The sequence below is a fragment of the Biomphalaria glabrata genome, chromosome 4, assembly GCF_947242115.1.
Source record: "Biomphalaria glabrata chromosome 4, xgBioGlab47.1, whole genome shotgun sequence".
Taxonomy (NCBI): Eukaryota; Metazoa; Mollusca; class Gastropoda; family Planorbidae; genus Biomphalaria; species Biomphalaria glabrata.
Window position 1 is genome coordinate 14,965,748 of NC_074714.1, and position 12,369 is coordinate 14,978,116.

General features: G+C 33.5%; 1 protein-coding gene across 1 annotated transcript; it reads right to left on the reverse strand.

Moving 5' to 3' along the window:
• Positions 1–7,698: 7,698 nt before the first annotated feature.
• On the reverse strand, positions 7,699–10,008 carry LOC129925787 (probable E3 ubiquitin-protein ligase makorin-1). Its single transcript, XM_056026346.1, has 5 exons — positions 9,950–10,008; positions 9,277–9,411; positions 8,706–8,944; positions 8,274–8,482; positions 7,699–7,872 (listed from the first exon to the last, which is right to left on the reverse strand). Exons 1-5 carry the CDS (start codon positions 10,006–10,008, stop codon positions 7,699–7,701), a joined length of 816 nt encoding a protein of 271 aa, XP_055882321.1.
• Positions 10,009–12,369: the final 2,361 nt, after the last annotated feature.

The window sequence follows — 12,369 nt, forward strand, 5'->3', positions numbered from 1 at the left end:
AACAAGGGGGACAACTGAGACCATAGGATAAAGAAAACATCGTAAGATATCAGTGGAAACCATTCAGGTGTGACCAGCTGACCTGCCAAGCCTAAGCAAGTACGGGGTGGGAAATGAAGCCCGTGGGTCTGTATAAATACTTTGTTAGAATGGTTTACATCCAAATGTAGAAACAAAAATTTGGACGAGTAAAACTAGATCTATAAATGAAACATTTTTTCTAAAATGATAATTATATGAAAGGTAAACACACCACGGCACATCGTATTGGCAGTTATCATTTAGATAGTCGCACTATTTCAATATTTGTTGTAAATTTAAACAAAAAAGATTACAAAGACAGTTTGTGTGGAAACACAAAATCAAAATCGGCTCCCGAAGTGGTCCACCTAGGAAGATAAAAAGACAGGTTTTAATATTTTCTGAAAGCAATCAGAATAAAATTCTATAATTGGTAAATGACAGAGAAGAATGGAGAAAGAAGGTTTGGAGATCTAGAGTGGTGCCCCAACGGTTCAGCAGACTAAGGGATAGGTGAAAGTGGAGGTGAAATTAGATGTGAACCTGGCCTAACTGATTTCATATAATGATTATCTTATTGATCTAATTGTTTTACAAAAAACATTTCGTAAAAAAAAAATATTTAAAAGAACCTTAGTTAGGTGACTATTGCTGTGGTATGGGACATGAAGTTAACGCTATGATATGAGAAACTACTTATTAATTGTTGTTTTAAATTATGTTGCACTTATATGCATGTTAAATAGATTTTGTTTCTCTTTGAAAAAAAATAGTTAGTAGTTAGTATGACAGAACTTACATAATTTGGAAATATAATTAGTAAAAAAAAAAAAATTGACAAAAAATCTTTAACCGTTTGCATAAATGTGTTAAAAATATGGTAAACAATTATCTCACTTGCTAAATAGCTTCCTTTTTTTTTGTTACTATTGAAAGTAAATAGTTGTAAAAATGGTGTATTTTTATGCAAAAACTGCTTGCATAGTTGATTTAAAAATTACAATGTTCACTTTCAGATAAGAAAAAAAAGTATGTTGTTATGAAAGCGTCTTGTTTATGTCGACTCCTATTTCGTTCTGTCTTTTTAAAACTCCATCACGTCATCGTCACTAAGTAATAACTTCCACCTATTTCCGAAACAAATCATTCATTCCTGATCGTGTCATAACACTATATATATAATAAAAATAAAACTTAAAAGTACCGTTTTCTCCCCTCATAGATATTTGATTTTGATTTAAGTCTCATTTACTATTATTTTTTTATTAATTATTTAACTACTGCCATTTATGGCTAAATCAGATCTACAACGTCTTGGGTCAAGTCATGGAGATGAAAGGCCCAGGAGAGATCGTAATGGAGGGGTATGTTGAAGCAGGCCTGAGCCCTCCATGAGCTGTAGCGTCACTGGGATGGATGGAGTCCTGGGTTGAGACACAAGGAATGGCTGTTGTAATGTTTGATGCGAGTCTTCTTGAAAAAGTCTAACTAGGCTGCTTGGTTTTTGTTCATGCTGAATCAGAAACCCCATTTGTAACTAACCATTTTGAGAAATACTTCCCTTAGAGCAGTGAAAGTAAGCGTACATTGAGTTTTAGGGTCGCCTTGCCCCCGTACAAGGACAGCCCTACTACTCTCAAGATTGTCTGCCGTTTTACATTTGCATTATGCTAATTTCATCATACTCAATGCATAAACACAAATCAGTCGCTTAACCTCTTCTTATCGCCACCAGACACCACACACACACTCTATGACACCCCTTTTTGTCAGGAAGTTGCGTCTCCCCATCCCCCTATTCAAGGTACTCGCCATCCCCACCCACGGGGGAGAACCCAAAGTTTGAGAAACGCTACATTAAAAATACTGATGATCAATAATGCAAAACAAAATAATAGTAAAAATATTCAGGGGCGTTGTTAGGAATTTTTCATCATTTGGGGGGCCGGGAGGGGCTGGACCTCTTTGGGTGCCCCTGCATTTTGCGTAATATTGAATATTGTAAAAAACACTCAATTGGGGCCCCCCTCAAGTGGGGGCCCGGGGAGATTTTCCATTTCTCCCCCTCCTCCCCCACCCTTGCTACGCCACTGATAATATTAATATTCCAATATGGAATACTTCACAATGTTGTAAAAATAATTCACTTAATAGAAGATAATTAAAATTTATTTTAAACTAGAACACAAATAAACTTATTGTAGATTCATATCTACACTCTATAATCAGCAAAAAATATTCTACTCTCAACTAACAGCCATCTCAAATAAAAGTGACAATATTTTAATGTTGACTTTCTACTTACTAGGAACTAGAGTCTAGATCTAGATCTAATTAGAGGGCGCCTATTTAAACTCAAAACCAATATTGCAAACAGCCCGCGATAATTCAAGGCCAGGAGGGAGTCGGCACATACGGAAAAACCCATGGGAACCCCAACGCGCCGCTTTTTTTTTCTTTTTAAAGTTATCAAAATACCCTCCCCCCCCCCTTTCCAAAGTTTTCAAAGTATAATGGAATCATTAGAATTTAAATAAAATATTTAAGTAATTTTTTTTTTAAACCAAAAATAAAAAAATGGATGTACAAATTGCAAAATTAGTTCGGTTAAGATAAGGAGGGTTCGTTCGGTTCGGTTCGTACCAAGCAGTTTCAAAGTTCGGGTTCGGTTCGGTTCGGTCATAAGTGAGGTTCGAGTTCGGTTCGTTCAGTTCGGGTTCGGTTCGTTTCCCATCTCTACTTTAAAGCCCTTAACATTCCTAGGAACATTCTCTTTGCCTGTCATAGGGTGGTACTGCTGCAGAATTGCACATCAACAGACCATTCCTCATTGGAAACTGATAAAGGGAACACAGAGAATTTGGTTTCTTTTTAATGAAACTTAACTCTCGTAGCGAATGTATACTCGCTCGTTTCTAAAATAATAATAATAACTAGTCGACAGGCGGCGTAGCATATGCCGCTATTTTGCAGGGCTGGCCTTAGGCCACTGCAACCTATGTGACCGCATTGGGACCCGCACTTTCACAGGACCCGAGCTAATTCTAGGAATATAAATTATTAAATTAAACCATATTATATTAAACATATTTCCCGCGCCCTCCAGTCGATTTACCAGGAGCTCCTGGAAACCTCCCAAAATTACAAAATATACGAAAAAGTCCTTAAAATATACGGAAATATATAAACGAAAATTGTCATTTTAGGACGCAATCCCACTCGCATAATTATTCATCAGCCGTAATTGTGTAATCTGGTGAAAGAAGCTTCTCGCGTCTTAAACTCATAAGGAATTACTTGTGGTGAACAATTCTCAAAGATAGATTGAAACATTTGGTAATTCTTGATATTGAGCGTGATATATGTAGGAAACAGAATTATTATAATATACTGTATGACTTTGCTACAAACAAGGCTCGTAAAATAATTCTGTACGTAGTAAAGAATGAATAAAATGCATAGACGAATTTATTTTCTAATACAAACTCATTTCACTTATTGTCCGCTTCCCTACCTAAACTTGGCCCCGCGAAATCCGTTTCGCATAGGGCCCCACAATGGTTAAGTCCGGCCCTGCTATTTACATATATATACATAGTAGATTACTTAATCTGTTTCCATGACATCTTGGTCACAATGGTTAAGTCCGGCGCTGCTATTTTGTGTTTGTAAAATGTTTATTTGTAAAATATTTTAAAATGTTTCGGATGTTCCTTCAGAGTTGAATTTAGTTTACTTCCTAGTCCAAACCAAAGGAAGGTGGGGAGCGGGCAGGGTTTGATAAATTTAAACGACAGTCCAGCGCAAGAAAGCCATCCGTAGTGTGAACAATACTCTAGTGTTCTCGTGGGGTGACTATCTGCAGAAATAAGAGAGTGATCTTTTCTTTACTTCCTACTACTCGACAAAACTCTTGGGTGAATAAGAGAAGTATATATATATATATATATATATATATATATATATATATATATATATATATATATATATATATATATATATATATATATATATATATATATATATATATATATATATAGAGAGAGAGAGAGAGAGAGAGAGAGATAAATAGATAGATAGATAGATAGATAGATAGATAGATAGATAGATAGATAGATAGATAGATAGATAGATAGATAGATAGATAGATAGATAGTGTTGTCCTATTGGTAATCAACCGACAAATATACGACACAGGCCTGTGCACTTTAAAAAAAAAGATTGGTATAAACATTTCCCGTGTAGGTCAATGGTGTTTTGGTTATCTGACTATGAACTGTGTGTTGTTGTTTTTTAAAGACTTTGGATCAAGTGAGTTGGACTGAGAGAGATTTTTTGTTTTGTTTGTACAAGTTGTGTATAGCTGTTCTATTCAGACATTGACTTCTGCCCATTTGTAAAGTATTTGATTGTTTTCTTTTTATTATTTATTACACTCATTAAAGTGTCTCGTTATATCAGAGCCCAAGTTGTCTGGTTCTTGACTTAGCCACATTGTTTTGTCAAAGGTTGATAAAGGTAGATTTCAATCGTCCGGATCTTTTGTTCATCGATAAAAAAGAAAAAAACCGCTACCATTATCGACATCGCCGTTCCACTGTCTCATAACTTAAGAAAAACTGAGATAGAAAACCAAAGAAAATATGGCAACCTAGGCTTGGAGATTAAGCGTCTATGGAAATTGTCCAAAAAAACAATATAACCCATTGTTATATCAACCGAGAGGATAATAACAACTGGCCTCACAGACACCTTCAAGACCCTTAACATTCCTAGAAACATCCTCGTTGCCTGTCAGATGGCAGTACTGCTGCAGACCTGCCACATCACCAGAAAATTCCTCAGTGGAAACTGTTAAAGGGACTACGATGAATTTTGTTTCTCTTTAGCGAAACTCGACCCTGGCAGCGCCAGAGAATGACTATTCGTTGATTTCTAACATAATAATAATAATGATAATAATAAATTTTTTTTTTCAAAATATTTCTTAAGGTGGGGGGGGGGGGGGGGGGGACGAAACAAGTGTGGGCGCTAAGCTAGAGTTTATGTTGTGGATAGATAAATGCAGCACTTTAGTATTACTAATATTTTTGCTATATTTTCGTAACGTGTTTGTATCTATATAGAAATTTGATAATTTTAGTATAGTATATATTTTCCCCCATTTTATCAGAACAGAAGCAAACAAACAAACAAATCTATGATCACAATCACGTTCATCTAATACTTACTGTTGGGGCACCACACAAGAAAAACAGTTTTGTTCAACCAATGCGAGTCTGTGTTTTTCTTCTGAATACTCGTACCACTATCTACTGGAAAAATAAATCTGTGACCATCTTTCCCCATTTCTCTCTTTCTTATGCCTTGGGTCGAATTTCATTTAATTTTAGGCCTTTCCATTCTTTCATGTTGTCTTCCCAGCGTTTTCTATGTCTGCCTCTTCTTCTTTTTCCTGGTACTGTTCCCATGTGTGTGTTTTTTTTTCTCTTTTTAGAAATAATCTATATATCAATTCAGACGAGTAAAAAGTTTGTATAATGTCATTATAAAGAAAGATTGTGCTTATATTAAATGTAAATGTGGCTTACTAAAATTGATGGAAAATATGCAGGACGCAACTGGGTTTGTGCAATCATATGAATCGCTGTACTCATCCTTCGGTATCAAAGACAGTGACTTGTCTTTTATTTATTTAGTGTGTCAAACAGCAGAAACAAAGACAGGATAGTCTAGTTAATGGTGAATTATTATTTCTCTTTTTGTGTATAGAATTGTATGTCTAAACAATTAATTTGTAGATCTCATATTTAGATATCCATCCTACAGTTTCTACATAAGCCGACTTGTAATTCAAAATATGAATAGACTTACAAATCTATTTCTCCCCATATTTAAAAACAAATATATTTGAAAATTAATGGCATTTTATTTTTCTAACTAGACTTATAGTTTGTATTTACATTTTTTTAAACATTTCCACTAAATTGTGTCAATTAAGACTGGGTGAGTAGCACACTCGCTTGGCTATTTATATTTGGTGAACCTCTATTAGCAACGCGAAAACTTTCTCCAAGTAATCCTACTACTACGCCCCTGAGTCAACCCAACTTAATTGGTATCTGACTTTAGTTTGATAGTCGTGCTAGCCACATGAAGTTCTCGTTAGCCGTCGGCCATGGAAATACATTTACATTATCTGCAACACAAATCTCAAGGTCTGAAAGAAGTACTTTAATTTGAGTTACTCACATCTTTTTTTTAATGGTCTTAGGCATCATTTTTTGTTGGTACTTCCTGCCTATTTTCCAATATGTAAACCTCATACCATTATGTTTAGTTGAAGACCTGATACAGTTTCAATTTTATAGATATTATATTGAATAAAAAATAAAATAGAAATATTTTGACAATCTGTTCAAAGGTATGAAATGAATTAGCTTAATGAAATGTGTCTCAAGCTTTTTATTAATTAATTTGTATTTATTAGATAATTGTGTAATTTTAAGTATTTAAATTCTGTTCACTTTATAGAGGAATTAAAAAAAAAAAAAGAAAACAAGCAAAGATCTTTATTAATTTTGATATGGTAAAGAATATTTCTCTTTTAAATTGTTCTTAATTATAACATTAACATTTATACACATACAATAAGGCAAGCGAAGTCAATTTCGAAGTGGTTTTTCTGTCTCTTTATTACATTTTAAACATCAAATAAATATTTATATAAAGACATAAAATGGTGAGGTAGAAAAATGAATTAAAAATACCAAACAAACATTTATTACACATCTATATGTACAATTCGAATAAACTTAACAGACTATACATGTAATAACTTAAAATGTAGCTAACATTAGTTTGTGTTCAAATTTTTTTTCATCCAATGCGAGTCTGTGTTTTTCTTCTGAACACTCGTACCAATATCTACTAGGAAAGGACATCTGTGACTCGGTACGGCACATAGGACAGGTCCTGAAGATAAAAATGTTAAATATATTATATTTTATCGATAAACAGACATTTTTCATATTATTTATATATTAATTTCACAGCCAATTTTGGGATTTTAAAGATTTCACCTACCAATTTCTACCCATTTTACATCTTCTACTCATGAAAAGAGTGTAATCTAATAATGGGAATTTACAAATAAATATTCACTAGCATTAATTCTTTTACTTCTTTTAGAGAAATACTTTTTAGGAAAATAATTTCAAATTCTTAAAGTTTTCCCAAACAATTATTCCGAGCTCGATGTTTTATTTTGGTGTCCACCATTTCACCCTCCCAAGCTGACATCAAATATTTTTTCTAAAACTGCCATCAAAAATGTCAATTATCACATGTCTTTTTTTGTATTATTTATATTAATTATATTACCCTTCCCCCCCCCCTTTGGACCTTTCCTTTTGTGGAATAGATAATGCAAATGCCATCTGTTCGTGTGGTCCATGGTTAACGATTGTGTCATGTGGCCAGCACAACGACCAACCGCTCCTACTTTTTTGCGACAAATGTGCGAAACCCGTTAGAGCTCGGTGAACTCAAAAGCGCCTTAAAAATCTATATCTTTACCAGAATAAGAACCTAGGACTCTCTAGATCGGAAGGCATGCGATTACTACTTAACCATCGCGCCTCCAGATTATTATAATTATAAAAAAAACATAAATACTTACAGCCTTGTTTCATTAGGACCCAGCAACTGCCATTGATTCAAACAGTCCAGACAGAAGCTGTGTTTGCAGTTCTGGAGAAGCCCAAACAGGGAATCCTCTTCAAAGATCAATTCTTGACAAATGCCGCATTCTTTTCCCAGGCTTTGTTTCTCGTGTAGTGCCAAACAATCCTAAAGAAATGTAAAAGTAGATACTAGAATGAGAGAAAAAACTTTAGACAAACGAAAAATGATATAGGAGATTGAAGTCTGTGAAACAGTCAGAAAGATACCAAAATTAAGAAATTAATGGTGAAACAGTAAACAAGTTACAGAAGAAAAGTTTTTGAAACAGACAATATTTGTGATACAATAATTTATTCCAATTATTAATATTTATAATGTAAGTTTTAGTATTATTTGGAGCTAAGTAAATAGAGACTACCATATCATTTGATATCTTTATATAGTAGTCTATATAATACGAAAATTATTTTATTAGTCTTTAAAAAATAGATCATTACTTTACTTATTAGCCTACAATAATTAGGACAGGACTTTAAATAGTCTCTAAATATTAATCCATTACTTACTGTCGCATGTTGTATTCTCCTGTTCAAATCTAATGGATGAAGTCTGGGCATTCTACACACGTTGCACAGGTCGCCATGAACAAATAAACAATCGTCTTGATAGGGGCATTCATCCATGTCATTATAAGGACACAGATCTTGTATAGAACCATGGATTCCTGAATCGTCTAGTAATGATATCAAATCAGATCTGAACTGTTCAGTGTCATCTAGAGATATGAAATAACAAAATATTTTCAAATCTTGTAAAGTAGGAATCAATAAATTAGACTTAACTATTCAAAATTTAAGGTGCATTATTATTTTTTAAAGCCCTTTGTTTTACACATTCACGGAAATCCAGATCTTAGAGGTCTGGTTAAAAAGGCAGTCTAAATCTAGTTCTAGAAAAACTGAAATGCATGTAACGTAAACAATAAATTAATATCCCACCTTCACTATTACAACTTCTTCTAGGTACAATAACTTCTGCTCTTAGAATGTCATCGTCCTCTAAACAATGGGAGTAATCATATTTACTTCGTTTTGTAGGCGGCTCTGAAACTTCTTGATCAGTAATTGCCGTTTGGTCATCCTGTTCTGAACTTCCTTGATAACCCATTTCTGTCAGGATACCACATTCTTTCAGATCTTTGATAGTTATTGGTGGGATATTGTCTAAAAGTTCTTGGCTAGTGTACAAAGGGTTAATGAAATTTTCTAAAATTTGTTGACCTTGTAAAGTGGTTTGGATGACGTGTTGATCTGGTTTACAGTGCCTGAATCTAGACAGAACAGAGAAGATTAGTATGACGTAAAGAAAGGAACACTATACAATATATATAAAATTAGGATTTTTTTTTAAACATTAGAACTATCATTATAAAAATATTTTATATCTTATATTTTACATATTAAGTAGACTAAATATCTATATAGATAATTCTTACAAGAAGTGCTTGGCTATCTATGTCTTGTTTAACTTGTGATATTACAACAACAACAACAAAATTAAAAAGCTTACCTGCATTGTCTCCTGTTGCAACAACGTCGATACACAAAATAATGAAGACATGAGTTTGTTGTACTTGAAGTTTTGTCTGACAATGTTTGACAACTTTTCTCTTCTTTGCATTGATATGGACCTTCTAACAGAAATCTGGAAAATTAAAAAAATAAAGGAAAAAATAGCATCAAAAGTCTGTTTGTGTCGATTGTATACTGGGAATAATAATATCAAACTTGAATTGTTTATCCATAATATTTCTTGTATTGTTCTATATAATCTTGAAATTGTAGATAAGTTCTACTAAAATATAAGCTAGAGCGAGTCAACGAGAGAGGGGGCAGGTGCAGAAAGAGAGCCTATCTTACTAGAGATTTATTGTAATGATAACTTTTAAAATAGATTTAATAAAACATTGGCGTATGCTCTAACCTCGTGTAATGTCATGAGCTTGATAATATTATCTTTAAATGTGTATAATAAATATAGGTGCAAAAAGAGAGCCTATCATACTAGAGATTTATTGTAATGATAACTTGTAAAATAGATTTAATAAAACATTGGCGTATGCTCTAACCTCGTGTAATGTCATGAAACTGATAATATTATCTTTAAATGTGTATAATAAATATAAAGAATTAAAATATAAAATTTTGTAACGTTGAAAAAATTTAACATTTTAATCACTTACCTTGGATCGTAGAGAAGTCTGATGTTTGGTGAACAAGTCTCAGAGCAACCTTCAGCCATGGTTTCAAATAATATATTTAATAACTGATTAGACAGAGTACACAAATAAGAACAGCCCAAAATCGATCTATCAAAATGTATCCGGATTGAAGAAGTGTAGAAATATAATCCACTTACTAAAAAAGTCAACACCTGAGTGACTGTGTTATGTAGACAAGCAATGGACACTCGGACTACACATTACATCACAAAGCCGCTTGTTGAGGAACAGACGCGACGCAGCGTGGTATAGGTGCGACGCAGTATTGTTTAAGCTCCACGTGGAGTTGTATAGGTGTGACGCATTTTGATATAGGCGCGAAGCAGTTTGGTACAGACGCCACGCTGTTTAGTATAGTTGTTAAGCAGTTTCATAAAGGCGCGAAGCAGTTTGGTACAGAAGCCACGCTGTGTAGTATATGTGTGACGTAATTTGGTACAGACACAAAGCAGCAAGATAATGACAATGAAATATTTTAATTATTTTACAAAAAAATATAAAGATTGTCTAGTCTTGTAAACTATTATTATATCATTAAAATTAAATCGATAACATATTTGTGATGACACAATTGGTAATTAGTAATTATATTCATACAAATAAAATGTTTTGACTTACTGACATTGAAGTGATGAGTAATATTTAGAATAGGATTTTACAAAGAATAGTGAAATGTAAGCTGAATACTTCTAGTGGTTTTAGAGAGAGGCAGCTTTTATGAACTTTAAGATTAAGTTTGACGAAATTCGTTTTGTTATTATTTTTAAAAATCGACATTTGCTATCATCGTCAACTAACATATTGTTAGACTTTCGTACGGATGTCAAATTCTACCCGGGCATTAACATTAATACGATCCAACCCATAACTTGCTTGTCAAATGAAGTGTATCTTTTTTTTTTGTCTGCACTCATAATAATTAAAGTTATATAATATAGCAAAGTGGATTTATAAAATGTATCTCTACATTTAAATAAATTTAGTTGCAATAGGAGCCCTCATTTTGTAAAAAAAAATATACAGAACCATCGCAATCTTAATTATGTTTTACAAATTTCAATAAAACTAAAAAAAAAGGAAAGCTTAACACGTGATGGCTGCCTATGAGTATTTTATACGCTCTGGAGTGTAATGTCGATTGTCCAGGGTTATAAATCTATTCGTCCCTTCCCCCTACACTTCTCCCCCTGCTGTGATATGAGATGTCTGGCTATTGTGAAGTAACAACTAAAACATCAAAATAAAAGCAACATTTTTAAAAGGATGAAAACTTTAAAATGTTATGCTTTATATGAAAGTATCTATATTCCAGCGATAAGACGGTCTCTCATAAACAAACTTCTCCCTTAAAGATACTTTATTCTTGTGTCCATAACAATTTCATATGAACGTCTTTGTCACAAGTTTTTAACATGAAATCTCCTAAGTGGTCTGGTGTCATGATGCTTTTCAGCCTAGTCTTTATACGTAGAAAAGCGCAGAAACTTTATTTCACTAGTTGCTAAGTATATTACAGTGTAAGCACTGACATATCTGATGATTACAAAATACCTTCCACGTTAATACATCTTTCCCTTGATTAAGTATTAGCCATTAGGACAGTTATTACAAGACAGAAACCTTTGGTAACATTTCCATAAAACCATCGCCTTAATAGCCATCGTCCTATTTATATTTTTTGTTATTTTCTATCAGCTATGAACACCTGAAAATTATTGTATAGCCTCCATAATGTATTAAAATATTCGATAATATCCTGACAAGATAACTGGCTTGTGTTATAACAAGATGGGAAATATCTTAAATATGACAAAGAAAATATGTTTGATTGTAAGCATTATGATGAACAAAAAATATGTCCGATATCTCCCTACCAGCTTAGAACCACATTGACTATACTATGGAACATCGCTTATTATGGATATAGGATAGTCGGTGAAGGGATTTTCTCGTAGTAAATTAATACGACACTTTGGTAAATTGAGCGGTTTGAGTTGTCGCATTTTGTGTACAGTGATGTGAAAGTGGCGTCCCAGCATACAGCGAAGAAGTGCGTTTAACTTAACGTGAGAGCAACATTTACACATTTGAAGGGCTTCTGCTGGAGACCTTCAGGGCCAGGCGCTTTTTGTCTTTTGAATTCTCCTATTGCCGTCTCAACTGTATCAAGTGTAGGGGAGTCATCAGGTTACATAGGTGTCTTCATCAAACATGGCTTGGGGTTGACGTTCGTTCAAAGTCCTGTAAATTTGCAACGCGATAAATCTAAAAACATGAACTATAACCTTTAAACTGAGAATGATCTTAACAAAATGATTCAATTATCAGTAGGCTAAACATGTCGTTTTGAAATTGTCCCTACAAGAAAAGATAAGTATTTA